We start from the raw sequence: 17,663 nt of genomic DNA, 5'->3' as shown, positions 1-17,663 counted from the left end.
AAGAGGTGAAGAAAATGAGGGAGGAATGGATGAATAAAGAAGAAGAACACATGAAGGCTGTGGAGTTGGTTTAGTAAGATTATGCTGCCAAGCTTGATGATTTGGAGGCTCAAATTAGGTCAGTTTTAATATCAAATTAGCCTTCAAAAAAAACAAAAAAATAAAGAAGAAATACTGAATATATGTTGCTAGGTTTATTTTATAGTTTCCATTTTTTTTCCTTGCAAGACTGATTTGGAACATCATGTTTAGCTTCACTCTGTTTATGTGTTTTTCTCTTCCAGGTGCGGAGGTTTAAACAATATTAGTTAAAGACTAATAATATTGACCTCTCCATTATCCCATGGAAATAAAATTTGGGAGGATCAAGAAATGAATAGAGATTGAATTGTTAGGCCATTTTGTCTTATTTATTTGTTAATTTTATACTCATAACAACATTTGAACGAGTTTAAGTTTTTTCCTTAATCAAGGTAGAAATTGCTATTTTTTTTTGTAGCTAACAATGATCTCCATGCTTATTGTTCTATGTGGGCTGGTACAAAACACTCCAGAGAGTGAGCCAATTTTATTCGACCTTGGATTGGTTAAAAGAAGAAGAGCATGTGTTTTTCGCAATAATCAATTTTCATTGAACTTGGAGAAATACTATTTGACCAACTGGGATTTTAGTTTGTCTGTAACTTAAGTTAAAACTATAGTGAAAGTATTAATGTCTATACCCAGTGAACACCAATGGTAAACAGCTAATACAATACATCTTTAGGGGCGTGTAGCGCCCATGATTAGAAAAAATGCATCTCACATGCGTGTGAGCGAGTGCGGTGAGGCTAGTCTTACCAAAGTGCTTTTAAATGACTAAAAGCATTTTTAGAGAAGTGTTTTTTTTTAAATCAATCCTTAGTGAAAATGCAAGTTAACCTTAGAAAAACACTTAGAGTGTTTCTAGTAGGAAACACTTCATGTGGACTGGTTACAGTCATTTAAAAACACTTTTCAAACAAGCCCTATAATGGTGATGTTTTGGTCTACCGAATGAAATTTTATACATTTGATTATTGAATTTTCACACAAATCTCATATCTTTAACTCGAGCTGACCTTAAACTCGTATATTTTAAACTTGAGCTTGAAATTCCAAACGTCAAACCTTTAACCCTAAATCCTAAATCTTGGACTCTTAACACTAATATCTAGGTTTTATACTGGAATTTGAACTATAAACGCTGAGCATAAAACACTGACCTGGATGTCGGACTCTAATTTTACCCAAATTCCAAAATAACCTTAAGCCTTGGACATTTGACATGAAATATGAGCCTCAGATCTGTACCTCGAGCTCTGAATCACAAACCCCAAACACTTAACTTAACACTCAATTTAAAGCTAAACTTAGTGTGTTGGAAATTAAACCAAACCAAACTTGAACCTAAACATAATTCTGAAACCTTCCAAGAAAAAATAACTCGTGAATTTGTAGTGTATAAATTTCTTAACGTACTTAGAACAATGTAAACCAAAAATAATATCCTAACGGATTTAGGTTTCTACCTATACGTCTTAGGTTCAAAACACCTCAATCTCCTAAATTATTATAATAATTTTGAACCCATCCCTTCATTATTAATAACTAGCATATGGGCACACACAAAATGTGTGATAAATTTTTTTTTATTTTTGTTTTTGAAATAGAAGGAGAGAGGAAGAGAGTGATAGATAATGTGGAAGTGATAAGTTTTTTTTTTTAATTAGAGATATGTTAGGATTACATGTAGGTGAGGTTTTGAAGAAAAAAAACAGCAAAATTTGGTTGTGTAAAATTACATTTCTGCCTCATATTTCTTATTTATGTTTTGTTTTAAAGAGTTAAACTGGTAATTTAATAGAATTTTAATTGATAATGAGTATTTTATTAATTAATAGAGAAGATAATAAATAAATAAATAAAAATGCTAGCCAAGAAGAAAAGAATTGAAATTAAGAAGAAAATTGATCGTTTTTAATTTTCTTATTTTTTCCCAGATTATTTATTTTACATATTTCACCCTCCCTCCAATTACCCTGCACCGTCTTTTTCCCGCATTTTCTTCCCCTCTCCCTCTCTCTTGTTCTCCATCCAAATCCGACGAGTATTTACGCTCACACCCCCTTTCGCAGACACGCAGAAAACAAACATTTTGAAAATTAATAAAAAACCCAAATGGGCAAACGAGGCCGCAAGCCCAAAACCCCCATCCCCGAAACCCTAGATTTACCCGCCACCGCCATCGCATCCCCACCGGCCCCGCCGGTTACGACGGCCACAACCGCAGTCGACGACGTTTTCTCCGTCAGCAACGTCGAGATAATCGAGCAGCCTCAGGCCTCGCAGCCCCAACACGAAGGTCGTCGCCGCGGTCGGCCTAAGAAGCTCCAAAAGCTCTCCGACAAGCCCGAGGCCATGGCCCCTTCCCGGAGGATACTTCGGGCGGTCGACAATGGTGACCACAAGGTGGCGGTGGGGCCGTCCTTGACGGTTTCGGATCCTGGTGAGGCGTGGGAGGGCGGGGCGAGGGTGGTGCCGGCCATGGATGCGGTGGTGAAGGTGTTTTGTACGCATACAGAGCCGAATTTCTCGCTGCCGTGGCAGAGGAAGAGGCAGTACAGCTCGAGCAGTAGTGGGTTTGTGATTGGTGGGAGGAGGGTGCTGACCAATGCGCACTCTGTCGAGCATTATACGCAGGTCAAGCTCAAGAAGCGTGGCTCCGATACTAAGTATTTGGCCACTGTTCTCGCCATTGGCACCGAGTGCGATATTGGTATTCAAAAGCTTTCCTTTTTATGTAGTTTTCCTTCTTTCTGATTATCATTGTTAATACTTTTTAAATTTTCACTGATTCATGATGTTTTTTGTGAATGGGGATGGTATATTGGGTAGAAAATCCTCATACTTTCTGCTTAAGGGGTTGTTTAACTTGGGTTGTTTAGTGTTTGTTCTGTGTTGTTACGTAGTAAAATTTGCATGGTGAAGATATAGGAAGTGATTTGTTTTTGGAAGGGAAGGAGAATTTCCATGTTTACCTTAGGGGGAATAGAACAGTTTGATATAAGGTATTAGAAAAGCTGAGAATAAATCGCATAGTAAATGAAGGCACAGGGGATGAAAAACTAATGCAACGGATGAATTTCGTTTGTCATATGTGAATGTGGGGAAAGGTGTGAATTGATCTCAACGTGCGTGGAGATGGAGGGATTGTGAGTGAATGTCCATGCACATTATGCATCAATTCCCGTTAGTTGGATTAAACTAATTTAAATATTGTGTAATGGAAGACTGTTGTTTATATGGTGTTGCAGCCATGCTTACTGTTGACGACAACGAGTTTTGGAAAGGAGTGTCACCAGTGGAGTTTGGGGATTTGCCTGCGCTTCAAGACGCCGTTACTGTTGTGGGTTACCCAATTGGAGGAGACACAATTTCAGTGACGAGTGGTGTTGTGTCACGAATAGAGATTCTGTCCTATGTTCATGGGTCTACTGAACTACTGGGTTTGCAGGTAATGAGAATGTAATTCTATCACTTCTGTTGGACATCTGGCTTATCAGTGGAGCATTTTTTCTAATGTCATGTTTCTTACCGTTTGGGATTTTCCAGATAGATGCTGCCATTAACTCTGGAAACTCAGGTGGGCCTGCTTTTAATGACAAGGGAAATTGTGTCGGTATCGCATTTCAGTCCCTTAAACATGAAGATGCAGAGAATATTGGTTATGTCATACCAACACCAGTCATTATGCACTTCATCCAAGATTATGAGAAGAATGGAGCATATACAGGTAAATTTGTTATAATTGATGTGTTTTAAGTATTTAAATTTTTATAAATTGTCATTGGCATAGGTGTCTTTCTACGTAATGTAGTTACATGTCTTTGAACCCAGCTGTACCTAGTATTGCCAGTTCTGCACGTCCTTTGAATCTTATGATTGTCTATAATGTGCTAGGATTTCCAATTCTTGGGGTTGAGTGGCAGAAGATGGAAAATCCTGATTTGCGTATGGCAATGGGCATGAAACCTGATCAGAAGGGTGTTCGTATAAGAAGAGTTGATCCCACTGCTCCGGAATCTCATGTTCTGAAGCCATCTGATATCATTCTCAGCTTTGATGGAGTTAATATTGCCAATGATGGAACAGGCATGTGTACTTCTTATATTCCTGTTACATTCATATATATATATATATATATATGTATTATGGGTATATGTTTATGGCATACATCTGTAATTTGTTTAGCAAGCGAAAAACTCGCATTCATGAAAGAATTTATTATTCTTTATTTTATTTGTTTATTATAGGACATTTCTGCTAATTTATATAACTGTTGATAAGTGGTGAAGTTCACTAATATAATGTGTGACATGTTTTACCTTTCTGTTTCCCCTTCTTAAATTATTATTGTACTCTATGTGACTTAGCACTTTGCTGTTTTCCACAATGATTTTCAGTTCCTTTTCGGCATGGAGAACGCATAGGTTTTAGTTACCTTGTCTCCCAGAAATATACTGGAGATAATTCAGCGGTTAAAGTTCTGCGCAATTCTGATATTCTCAATTTTGACATCAAACTTGCATCCCACAAAAGGCTAATCCCAGCACACAACAAGGGCAGACCTCCTTCATATTATATAATTGCAGGATTTGTCTTTACAGCTGTGTCTGTTCCTTATCTTCGATCTGAGGTTAGTAGCTCACCTTTAATCCCCTCAAAGAGCTTAAACCTCTTTCTTACATCTGCTTAATGGAAGTTAAGGAGAGGTTTTTGATTAATTAGTACTGCATGCAACTATTGTGTATCTACAGTGTCCATATGTATGTGTCCGCTTGTGTGTCTAATTAATACTGAAATGATCTGACACAATGAATTAACGTGACATAACTCAATTTCCATCTTTAGACCATACATGGCTATACGTGTGCGCGCGCCTGTGTGTGTAATTAACATCTTAAAAAGTTTATGATAATGCATCTCAAATTAAGATCAAATTATGCAAGCTATCTCAATCCAACTGTTTCTGCTTGTATTTACAGTATGGAAAGGAATATGAATTTGAAGCTCCTGTCAAGCTTTTGGACAAGATGCTGCATTCAATGCCACAATCACCAGATGAGCAGCTCGTCGTTGTTTCACAGGTCCTTGTGGCTGACATCAACATCGGTTATGAAGAAATAGTTAACACCCAGGTCAGGGATTTATTTTTGGATGTTAGTAGTTGATACACTTCAAATAACCTGTTGTTGGATGACTTAACTCTGTATGTTTGTGTAGGTTCTTGCTTTAAATGGTAAGCCTGTGAAAAACCTGAAGAACTTGGCAAGCATGGTAGAGAGCTGCGAGGATGAATTTTTGAAATTTGATTTAGAATACCAACAGGTTCTCTCCCCCTCTCCGTCTCCCCCCCTTTCCCCTCCTTTGTACACGTTTGCATGTGGTTTTCTGTCTGTATGGTACGCTAATTTCTGGCATATATCCAGGTGGTGGTTCTCCGAACAAAAACTGCTAAAGCAGCTACTCTAGATATTCTTGCTACACATTGCATACCCTCAGCAATGTCTGATGATCTGAAGACTTGAGGTTGGACCGAATGCATGCGGATTTTTTGTACCCTTCCTCTACAAAGTGTCAAATAGAAACTGTTAAGACTCTGGAGGAGGGTAGGCATACTAGCTATGTTTTCACAGTTCCGATATTGTTTCCTGGCGGGCTGTTAAGACTTGCGGTTAGAAAAATTCAGTAGGTGTAGGTGCATCGTTGAGGATTGTTGTTTTATCTCTTCTTTCAAGGGATGGATGTAACCGTATGAGGAGATAAAATTGACCAATCGCCCCCAAATTTTGGTTTTTAACAAGTTTTCTGTAATGCATGAGGCATATGTTCAACTGGCAGTGTCTTACCTTCTTTTCATTTCTTATAGGGGTTTGGAAGGGGATATTTTGCTTTTCCTGTAAAGAGCTAGCCTAGTTATGTCACTCCATTGTTCTCAAACATCGACTAACGTTGAAAATTGTAGCTAGTTTACTAGAGATGCTCTAAACGTGCTTGGAAAAAAAATGCTCTATTGACGTGATGGTGGTGGTGGTGGTCACTATTTTATCTATTGCATGAGTGAATTATCAAATCACTGGTGTAGATTTAAGAACAAAATGATAAGATGTAAAAAAATACACCAAATATCACTTTCGACGATAAGCTTATGATGGGGTGTGAGGACTGTGGACTTGTCTTCCCACAGGCCACGACGTAAGGATTGGGTCCGAAGCGGACTGCCTGCATATCTTGGGAAGAGAATCAAACTGCGTGTAGTTCGTGCTATCTTTTATTTTACTTGATTTGGAGGCGTTGGCGGGGGGCCCACCTTAGGGTGATCGGAACCGGATTCCTCATGACGACATCCATCGCTTGCCTATTCCTTGCCCTCTCTTGTACTTTGCAGATGCAGTTTATGTTAAGCGTTGGTTTCTTTGCTGGATGCTGGTCGTCGATCCTCATCATTAGTGTGCTTATTGGATCGGTCCCTATCCCTGGGTTCAACCAAGCTTTCCTTCCTTTCTTTCTTTATCCCTTGATTTTTAAAATTGAAATAATAGAAAAATAATATAAACTAATAGTGGGGCCTCCTGCCTGCATATCTTGGGAAGAGAATCAAACTGCGTGTAGTTCGTGTTATCTTTTATTTTACTTGATTTGGAGGCGCTGGCGGGGGCCCACCTTAGGGTGATCCGGACCAGATTCCTCATGACTACATCCATCGCTTGCCTATTCCTTGCCCTCTCTTGTACTTTGCAGATGCAGTTTATGTTAAGCGTTGGTTTCTTTGCTGGATGCTGGTCGTCGATCCTCGTCATGTGCTTATTGGATCGGTCCTGATCCCTGGGTTCGACCGAGCTTTCCTTCCTTTCTTTCTTTATCCCTTGATTTTTAAAATTGAAATAATAGAAAAATAATATAAACTAATAGCGGGGCCTCCAATGAGATTTGTGTAGAATTATCAAAGAGACGGGTCATACGGCCCACTTCCAACAACACCGATAATGTCCCCAACTTGGTAATTACCACATGCACAATCCATTAGGTGTGGGGTTTTATCACAAAAGGCCTCGATATTAGTTGGAGTGGGGTTATGATATTTAAACTCTTCTATTCTCATTGATTCGGTTGATGTGGGACACGTTAACAATTTGTAAGTGTCGAAAATCTTTGGAATGTCCTGAATATATTTTAGAAAACATGTGGTGCGACTAGAATGACTCAAATTTTGGCTTGTAATGAATCTTGTAAAAGTTTTTTAAATTGATTGGAAAACATGGGTTATATAACTCACATTTTTGTGAAAAAATTGAAATTTTTAGTTTTAGGAAATATTTTGCATGGGAATTAACAAAAATGTTGCAAGACCTTTAGATGTGGTTTTATCCTTTATTAGGTATTGAAACTAATTTTTATTGATTTTAAAGTTGAAAATATTAAAAATAATGAAAGCTAATAGCGGGGCTCCCAAAAAGATTTGTAGGTGTCTGAAATCTTGGGAATGTCCTAAATTAGTTTTAGGAAGCATGTGGTGCGAATATAATGACTCTAACTTTTGCTTATAATGAATGTTCTAAAAGTTCTCAAAATTGATCGGAAAATTGTGGGTTATACATATAACTCACAATTTTTGTGAAAAAAAATTGACATTTCTAGCCTTCGGAAATATTTTGCATCGGAGTTAAGAAAAATATTAATAGACATTTGGACGTGATCCAACCATTTATTAGGTCCCGAAACTATTTTTATTGATTTTTAAAGTTGAAAAATAAAAAAATATATGTAAATTTAGGTTTTAAATCGTTAATTTCAAATATATAAATATGAATTATAATAGATTTTGTACGGAAAAAAATATATTTTAAAAAATATGAATGTTATAGTTTGTTGTTATGGTAAAATAAATAAAAGAAAAAAATATTGAAAAGGGAGGATCGGTATGAAACTAGCGACTTTAACCAGATAAAGGCGCTAGCGTGATAGCGACAACCTTAAAAAATGATCGGTATCAAAGTATCGATCATATCATTTTTTTTTCTTCTTTTTTCTTTTTTCATTGAATTTTTTTTCTTCTTCTTACATTACTTTATTTAGATTCAAATACCTATAGATTTATATCCTTGTTTTTGAATTTTTTGATATGAAAATTTTCACCAAAAATACATTTTGTAGAACATGAAGATGATAGTTTAATATTGTCGTATGGGAAAAATGAAAATTTAACAAAAGTTAAAAAATAAAACATAAAAGATAAAAAAAATTAATGCTTGAGGCGCAGGGAGACGGAAGCCCAAACTCATGCCCTCGGGAAGGCCCAAGGCATAGCAGAAGTAGTAGAGGCCTGTGAGATTAAAACTAAACCCTACTCCATATTGATAGAGGCTTATATATGCTCCACCCCTGGCACCAATGCTTCGTGGGCAACAATGGTGGACCTGTGCGCTCGACCCGCATTGTTTTGCATAGTCGGCCACCTCGTTTTGCATGCACCGACATGTCTCGTTTTTCGTGCATCGGCCCATTTTGCATGCTAGAAGTCTGTCTCGTTTTTTTCGCCCCGTTCTCCGGGCATGAGTTGGCTGGATCTAGATGGGTTAGCCGTTGTTATTAATCGGGCTCAGCATTTAACTCAAATAACCCGCAATTCGGACCCACACCTACCGCGACCGACCGCATCCACCACCATTACTTCTATTTTCCTCCACTTCCTCGGTCTCTGCTTTCTTCTTCTTCTGGTTTCAAATTTAGGGTTCGCGATCCCCAAATTGATTTGACCATTTTCTTCAATTCTCGCGTTCTGTGTATGGAGAAGATGAGCGAGGCAGAGCCCACTTTAGAAGTATCTTACGAGTTGGGAACATTCTCTGCCTGCAGTGGCTATGTCTTCATTTGGCAATGACAGTTAAATATTAGGGTAGAATTGTGGAACCTATGTCTTTTGTTGAAATGCAACAAAGTTTTGATACTTTGAAATGATACGGGCTCCTTGTTACTTGCTCTTGAAGCCTCAAGCGATAATGTTGGCAATGAAAGTGAGGATTTGGTGACCTCACCTGCTCCTATTTCAAAGCCTCCGGGAAAAGATAAGCAAAACAAAGCAAAGAGAAAAGAGATGCAAGGTCCGACTGGTGTCAAGCTTTCTTCCACAACTAAACAATTTATTGAAGGCGGAAGGGAGGCCAAAATGGTCCAAATGCGCTTGCTCTTTGAGAAGCAAGCGGATTTAAAGCAAGAAAGGTTTGAAATTGAGTTAATGATGGAGGACCTCAACAAGTACACTCCAAATAGGAAAAAGTACTTGCGTGATAAGTAAAAAGAAATCTTGCAAAGGCATGCCGCAAGGAATATCTTTGAGAATGATGATACATAATCTCATGTCTATTTCCCAGGTACACCATGAAATCCACCACGAATTTCACCACCAACTCAACCAAATTATGATGAGTATTACTATAATTAGTAATTGTAGTAATTTTTATGTAATGTTTTAATTATCGTTTTTAATTTTTATTTAGTGTTTTAATTATCGTTTGTATTAGTAATTGTTGTAAGATTGAAGTATATTTGATGAATTTTCATTATTTATTGGAATATAAATATTTTTAGGCTAAAATGTTCTTCAAAATAAATTAAGACAATATACATAAATTTTATTGTAAGAAAAAAAATTACGGAAAAAGAAATTTAGGCAAAATTCATTCTTTAATTATCTTGGACTAAAATTTTAAGCTAAAATTATTGTGAGAAAAAAAATTTCTATTTTTGGGTTAAAACCTAAATTTTATGAGTTAAAAATTTAGGTTTTAACACCAACTATTAGAGTTGGTCTAAATGAGTGATTGCTAGTGTGCTAAAAAACTATTCAAAGAAATTTCTTTTGGTAGGACTTCACATCTAGCTTAAATATACTGACTTTCGGTTTTCCCCAAAATTTCTTCAAAAAAGTTTCTTGTTGCATATGTGATCTCTTTTTAAGAAAGCAACTTACTTGGAACATATTTAATGATACGTAGCGCCTCATGCTATGTAAGTTTTTATCTTCTTTTTGGAGGTAGTTATGCCATTTCATGAAGAACAACATATTTGACACGAGTAGACTTTAATTATGATATTGCATGTCAATGCTATGACAATGTGTAAACTTTTACCTATAGAACATTGTAAGGACACAAGAATGGGGTGCGTTCACCAAATTTTTCTCCACAGGATGATTTTTAATAAAACTAACTGTTGAAATTTAGACAGGTGTAACAATCACACTAAAAAGGGCGTGGTTTCAATACTAGTCTGCTACATTATATTTTAATTATTAATTTAATTTTCATATTATTTTCAATCTCAGTCATTCTTTTTTTTTTACGTGTATCATTAAAAAGTTACAGTAAACACTAGCAAATTATCAAATATCAATTTCTTTATTTGAGTAAATACTTTTTTTGCGCGCATGATGTGTTTTGATCAGTGTCTAAAATATCTATGAAATTGTATATTCGTGTCGAAATATCTGAAAAATCAAAGATCAATATGGAAGGCGAGGGTAAAATGCAAACTTTACCTTATTTCAGTGAGGTATAGGAGCCAAAAAATGATCCTTTGTGTATAATCCTGCATAATCTTGAATGTTATCAGTTCCAGTACATATGATACAATGCAAGCAAAAGTTCCTAGATTCATGGAGATATAAAACAACATATAAGTTATCATGCTTGGATATCCACCATTTGAGTCTCCAACAATTATTCCAATAATTACATATCCAATTTGACTTATGGACGAATACTCAATGAGATTCCCCGAAATTCTTAGTATCATACTAAGAATAGTTAGGATTTCCAGAAGGAGATGTCATTCGTTTGATGAGAAATAAAAAGGAATATCAAAAATTCGAGTGCTTGAAGATGAAGCAGCTACTTTCGAAGTAACAAAAAGAAAAACAACTTGGAACATGGGATCGCTTTTTAAGAAAGCAACTTACTTGGAACATGTTCAATGACATGTAGCGTCTTGTGCTATGCAAGTTTTTATCTTCATTTTGGAGGTAGTTAATTATGCCATTTCATGAAGAACAACATACATGACACGAATAGACTTCAATTATGATGTTGCATGTCAATACTATGACAAAGTGTAAAATTTTCTCTATAGAACCTTGCATCATTGGCAAGGACACATGAATGGGGGTGCGTTCACCAAATTTTTCTCTCCATGACAATTTTAATAAAACTAACTGTTGAAATAGATAGACGTGTAACAATCACACTAAAAAGGGTGTGGTTTCAATACTAGTCTGCTACATTATATTTTAATTATTAAATTTAATTTTCATATTATTTTCAATCTCAATCAGTCATTTTTATGTCACCTATCATTAAAAAGTTACAGTAAACACTGGCAAATTATCAAATATCTTTTTCTTTATTTGAGTAAACACTTCTTCTGTGCGGATGATGTGTTTTGATCAGTGTTTAAAATATCCATGAAATTGTATATTCTTGTCGAAATATCTGAAAAATCAAAGATCAATACGGAAAGGGATGGTCAAATGCAAACTTTACCTTATTTCGGCGAGATATAGGAGCCAAAAAAGGATCATTTGTGTATAATCCTGCATAATGTCGAATGTTATCAATTCTGGTACGTATGATACAATGCAAGCAAAAGTTCCTAGATTCATGGAGATATAAAACAACATATAAGTTATCATGCTTGGATATCCACCATTTGAGTCTCCAACAATTATTCCAATAATTACCCAATATGGTTATGATTTCCATAAAGAGATGCGATTCTTTTGATGAAAAATAAAAAGGAATATAAAAAATTCGACTGCCTGAAGCTGAAGCAGCTACTTTCAAAATAACAGAGAAAAAGCAACATCTAGAGTGGGAGAGTTAGAGTTGAAAAAAGGATTCCTCACTTCTTTTTCTCGTTCAAAACCGTGCATGAAACTCTCATCTCGCACGGCTCCTAAGTGATAAAAGAAAGAAGAACTCATCAAGAATATTAATAATACTTACTGATTGACTACAGAAATTTTGTTGTGGTCCATTGCAGATTTTTACTAAATCTGAATAAGTTGATGTATCGATCCCATTGGAAATTTTCATAATTTATGTCGAGGACAACAGATATTAATATCGATATTTCTATAAATTTACATATCGATATTTTTAAACTCTGGTTTTGATTAATAATTTAGAGACGTGCCCCACTAGTTGGGCCTAGGCATGAGTTGGGCGGATCTATATGGGTTAGCGGTTGTCATCAATCGGGCTGAGCTTTTAACTCCAATAACCCGCGAATCGGACCCCACACTTAACCGCCACCGACCGCATCCACCATCTTTACTTCCATCTTCCTCCACTCTCTCGGTCTCTGCTTTCTTCTTCTTCTGATTTCCAATTTAGGGTTCGCGATCCCAAATTGATTTGACCATTTTCTGCAATTCTCGCTTTCTGCGCATGGAGAAGATGAGTGAGGTGGATCCCACGTTAGAAGTATTTTACGAGGAGAAGAAGCGGGTCCGCAACCCTTGGGTACCAGTTGGTAAATTCCCACTTTGATTCTTTCACTGTCTTTCGGCAATTTGTTTCCTGTGATTGTTTTGTTCAAATTGTGAGGTTTGATATGAGTTGATTTATGCATATGTGATCGTAAAGTCTCGTGCTTGTTTGAATTTTTGGTGATTTGGGATTTTATATAAAGCTAATAATTTGGAAAAGTTAATTAATTAGATGATTAAATTCTGGTGAAAGGGTATTTGTAAAGCTTCTTTCTTGGTTAATCTATCATTAGAAATTAAAATCAACTATATATTTATAAATTTCGAAATTTATTTGAACTTCATTGCTTTAACTGTGGAAAATAGAGCTAATTCTTATCTGGGTTAGGTTAGTGGAAGTTAAAGTAGGAGCTAATTTACTCTGGTTTTTGAATTGTTGGCCATTTGGATAGAATGTAGAATATAGTTTTCAGTTTAATGTCAATCGTCTCTCGTAAATTCTCTGTCTGCTGTCTATGAATTTGGAGAAGTCTTCGGACATTTTTGTTAGTATCCAGCGCAGTGGCAACGTCTTCATTTGGCAATGACAGGTGAGTATTACAGTAGAATTATGGAACCTATGTCTTTTGTCGAGATGCAACAGAGTTTTGTTATTTTGAAACGTCACGGGGTCCTTGTTATTGGGGTGCTGACCGAGTGAAGGTTAGGTATGAGACTGACATTTAGTCTAGTCTTAAAAATGAGATATTACGAGAAAATTGAAGAGAATGCAGAAGTTTTCCAAGGAGAAGTGCTACTTGGATTGCGAATTGGGAGTCACTTGGGTCCTAGAAAACTGTAGTGGTGGAGATGAAAACAACTAGGGACATTTGTATGCTGGATATTATGGTACGGGTCTGGTTCAAACTTCAGAGTGTATTCTTAATCCGGAGCTTATGGATTGTCTTTTCGTTTTAAATTTTCCTTTGAACTTGATTAAACGGAGAGAAAAATGTTTTCTTTTGTGTATGGTTTCAAGCGATAAATGTGGGAATCAGATCATCTCCGGATCTGTGTCCTTCGGATCATGCGAATCAAGTTTTCTTGGCCGTTTGATTCAAATCCTGTGCTCAGAAATCTATTTTTCTCCCCTCTTTTCTTTCCCTTCTTCCTATGGTGCAAACATCTTTCTTCTTCCTCTTTCTTTCCCTTTCCTCTTCCTCTTTTTCCTTCCTCTTCCTCATCCTCAAAGATTGCAACCTTAGAGTTGTTTCTTAAGATGTCGGCAAGAATGGCGCCCCAACCGCCGCCATCATAGTACATCTGAAAATGGAGGATCTGAACAGAACAAACACAGGCCTTGCCGGTCCGACCATCTCTCTCTCTAAAATCACGGGAATGTACGAGGAGGAGGAAGAAGATGAGCGGAAGGGAATCTGCACCAGAGGAATAGGAAGGGAGAGAAAAGGGGCGCGCGCGGGGGGGGGGGGGGGGGGGGTGGTGGAAGAAATATTTCGGACTGCATGATTTGAATCAAACAGCTAAGATAACTTGGTCTGCAGGAACCGGAGAGGATCTGAACCCATAAATGTTTAATTGCAACATTTTGATAGTTGAATGATGCCAAATGGGTGTGCTTTCTGCTTCCTTGTCTGTCAAAATTATTCTTGCAGATTATTCCCTAGTGTTGAAGCTGTGATTTGTGTTGCTTTTATTAGTTAAAATGAGATTCATTTCGGTTAATTCTTTAAAACTAAACTTTTCAGGTGCGATGTTGACTGCTGGTGTGCTCACCGCCGGCTTAATCAGTTTCAGGCAAGGCAATTCTCAGTTGGGCCAGAAGCTAATGAGAGCTCGTGTCGTTGTCCAAGGTGCCACTGTGGCTCTTATGGTTGGCAGTGCATACTACTACGGGGATAATCCGTGGAAAAAGCCAAGTTAAATTATTCGATGGTATTATTGTTCTTCGTTATTGCAATTACATTGTTGTTTCATCCATGTTGAAGCGAAATTAGGTGTCCATGAGTTGCATAGCTTGCGCTAAATAAATAACATTTTTCGAAGGAAAAGTATGGAGGATCATTGTGTTGTATTTGTAAGCCTTGTTCACCTTGAATGTCCATATAACAATCAAATAGTCGACATTCAAGTCTTCAATGTTCTTATGCTCGCGGGTCACTCGAGCAGTTTACGCATCTGGTGCATGTTCGAGTTTTCCAGGTGTATGATATCCACACATCTCATTTTACTTCTCAGACATTTTTTTAATTTTCGACCGTCGGATCGAATGAATTGAAGAAGATCAACGGACAGAAATTATTAAGGGGTGTGTGAAAAGTAAAATGAGGTGTGTAGATAGCACACCTCTTCCATCAATCGTCCGTTTTCAAGCCTAAGGATCGGATGCTCGATGTAAACTCAAGGATGTGAAAACTTTTGGCAATTGGGTTACAAAGATTAGTCGACAAACTTTTCATTGTAACCTAACACGAAGGCGTAATGTTACCGATCTAACACGACTGCGTAATGTTATCGATCTAACACCACCGCGTAATGTTACCAACTCATTCATGTGCAGTAAAGATCTTTTGTAATATTTTTCAACGAGGAAAAGATTTGGGAAAGAAAATATAAATGCAAACCAAATCAAGTAAGGACTTTGTTTACTCATTTCACTAAAATTAGAATCAAGAATTGAATTAATTAAGTTATTATTGGATAAGAATATATATGGACGTCCTAATATTTTTAACAAATTAAAATATTTTAAACAAAAAAAAAATCGTGAATATTTTCATTATACTAATCTAATAAGAACACTATAATATATTCCATTTTCATTTTGTCAATGTAAATTATATTAGTTTTGCTTTTATTGCAATTGTTTTTGCAATTATGTTGAGATACATGTCTTGTATACATTATTGATGAATGAGGATTGTCACATCACGGACTCGATTCTACCATAGAACGATATTGTCTGCTTTGGGCCCCGGCTACGCCCTCACGGTTTTGTTTCTAGGAACTCACATGATAACTTCCTAGTGAGTGGTAATTGAAATTGATTTGAAAAGTTTTGTTTCGCTCACTCACATTTTCTATTTTTGCACCCCTCTAGGTTCTAGCAGTAGAGTTCCGTATCGACGAGGATTCATGGCGCCTTTCAGTATAGATGTCTTCTTATGATGGTATAATTATTATTTTACCTTACTGTACTATACATATACTCTGTATCATGCGTGAAATGGATACAGACCCGCTCATCGCACACTCGTGTACTTAAGCACCTTTAGGTTTTAATTTATTCACATTTTATACACTATCACACTTTATGGCTTCGTCACCTTCTAGGTGTCGGCCAGCACAGCTCGATTCGGGATCCTAGTGGACACTCCGGGTCGGGGTGTGTCAAGGATCCTCTTTGTGAGGATCTCGGAGATCCTCTAATCATATTCGTTCATCATACATCGTGCAACCAGTTTTCGTCAGTTATCTTATTGTTTATATTTAATTTTAAATAAAAAGATTTACAATCATTTATGGCCGTACGATATACGATGAACGAATGTGATTGAAGAATTTCTGGAATCCGAAGAGGATCCTCACAAAGAGGATCCTCATTCATTGTTGATGTACTTTGAAATGTTTTATGATAAATTCTTTTATTTAATTATAATAAAACAAACATATAATAAATACTTTTTAAAGATAAAATGATAGCAGTTTTATTATAATATTAAAAGCTAATACAAACATTAACGAGAGCATTCTGATTAAAATTCAAGAGGTCCTCAATCTAAATAGACGATAATAATAGTTAACATAGAGAGTTTTGGAATTAAAAGTTAAAATGGTCCGTATATTTATCAATTTTTGTACAATATTTATGTCACATCCTGGCCCAGGCCGGACCACTTCCCGGTCCCGCTCCACTACCGTAGCACGATATTGTTTGCTTTTGGGCCCCAACCACGTCTTCACGGTTTTGTTTTTGGGAACTCACAAGCAACTTCCCAGTGGGTTACCCATCATGGGATTGCTTTCGTGCACTACTTGCTTAACTTCGGAGTTCCCATGGAATCCGAAGCCAGTGAGCTCCCAAAAGGCCTCGTGCTAGGTAGGGATGAGAATATACATATAAGGATCACTCCCTGGGCAATGTGAGATCTTACAATCCACCTCCTTTAGGGGTCCGACGTCCTTGTTGGCACACACGCGACCAGGGTTAGGCTCTGATACCAATTGTCACATCCCAGCTCAGGCGAGACCACTTCCCGGGCCCGCTCCACCACCGTAGCACGATATTGTCCGCTTTTGGGCCTCGACCACGCCCTCACGGTTTTGTTTTTGGGAACTCACGAGCAACTTCCTGGTGGGTCACCCATCATGGAATTACTCTCGCGCACTACTCACTTAACTTCGAAGTTCTCATAGAACCCGAAGCCAGTGAGCTCCCAGAAGGCCTCGTGCTAGGTAGGGATGAGAATATATATATAAGGATCACTCCCCTGAGCGATGTGGGATCTTACAATTTATCATTGAGTAAACTAAAAAAAAAGTTTTTAAACACTTTCTTTTTCATATTAACAAAACATCCCCTTTTTCTTCGCTCTTCTGGAACCAATAATAAACTTACTTAGTGCTTACGCTAAGGAATTCTATCCAATGTTTTCTACTTTTAAGGAAAAACATACAATGAAAATAATATATATGGTTCAATGAACAAGAAAAAAAAACTATAAAAAATACCATAATTGAGGAGATTTACTTGGTAATTATGAATCGAATTCATGTACCCTAACAATATTAAATTTTAATTTTAATTTAATTTTGAATCAATGTCACAAGATTAGCTTTAATTTTAAAGGAAAACTAATGAAAATGACTTGAAAACTTTGAGTTTTAATGATAAGGAAAAAATAAAGGATAAAGTAAATAGTACCAGAATTGAATTTTTAGTGTAAAAATGTGATTTTTCGTTAAAATTAAGAGTATCGTGAATTTTTCGGTAAAGCTCTTTAATTTTAATTTGAGACCGTGCGTGCCACGTAATAACGCTATTATTTGAACACGTGCGCCTGAACATGTCGACATTCACAACCCCCTTCCCCAACTCTCT

General features: G+C 36.8%; 1 protein-coding gene across 1 annotated transcript; it reads left to right on the top strand.

Moving 5' to 3' along the window:
* Nucleotides 1-2,059: 2,059 nt before the first annotated feature.
* Nucleotides 2,060-6,074, top strand: LOC137713141 (protease Do-like 9). Its single transcript, XM_068452401.1, has 8 exons — nt 2,060-2,797; nt 3,336-3,535; nt 3,634-3,814; nt 3,982-4,173; nt 4,485-4,717; nt 5,067-5,219; nt 5,305-5,409; nt 5,511-6,074. The coding sequence occupies exons 1-8, from the start codon at nt 2,200-2,202 to the stop codon at nt 5,607-5,609; spliced, it is 1,761 nt and encodes a 586-aa protein (XP_068308502.1). The 5' UTR covers nt 2,060-2,199; the 3' UTR covers nt 5,610-6,074.
* Nucleotides 6,075-17,663: the final 11,589 nt, after the last annotated feature.

The sequence above is a fragment of the Pyrus communis genome, chromosome 13, assembly GCF_963583255.1.
Source record: "Pyrus communis chromosome 13, drPyrComm1.1, whole genome shotgun sequence".
Lineage (NCBI taxonomy): Eukaryota > Viridiplantae > Streptophyta > Magnoliopsida > Rosales > Rosaceae > Pyrus > Pyrus communis.
This window is presented reverse-complemented; position numbering and strand designations above follow the sequence as displayed.

What these genes read in the sequence shown, in the direction of transcription:
- LOC137713141 (XM_068452401.1), top strand. Translation starts at nt 2,200, where the DNA reads ATGGGCAAACGAGGCCGCAAGCCCAAAACCCCCATCCCCGAAACCCTA. An exon ending in CTGAACTACTGGGTTTGCAG is followed by an intron (nt 3,536 to 3,633) that starts GTAATGAGAATG and finishes GGGATTTTCCAG; the next exon opens with ATAGATGCTGCCATTAACTC. An exon ending in TTCCTTATCTTCGATCTGAG is followed by an intron (nt 4,718 to 5,066) that starts GTTAGTAGCTCA and finishes TTGTATTTACAG; the next exon opens with TATGGAAAGGAATATGAATT.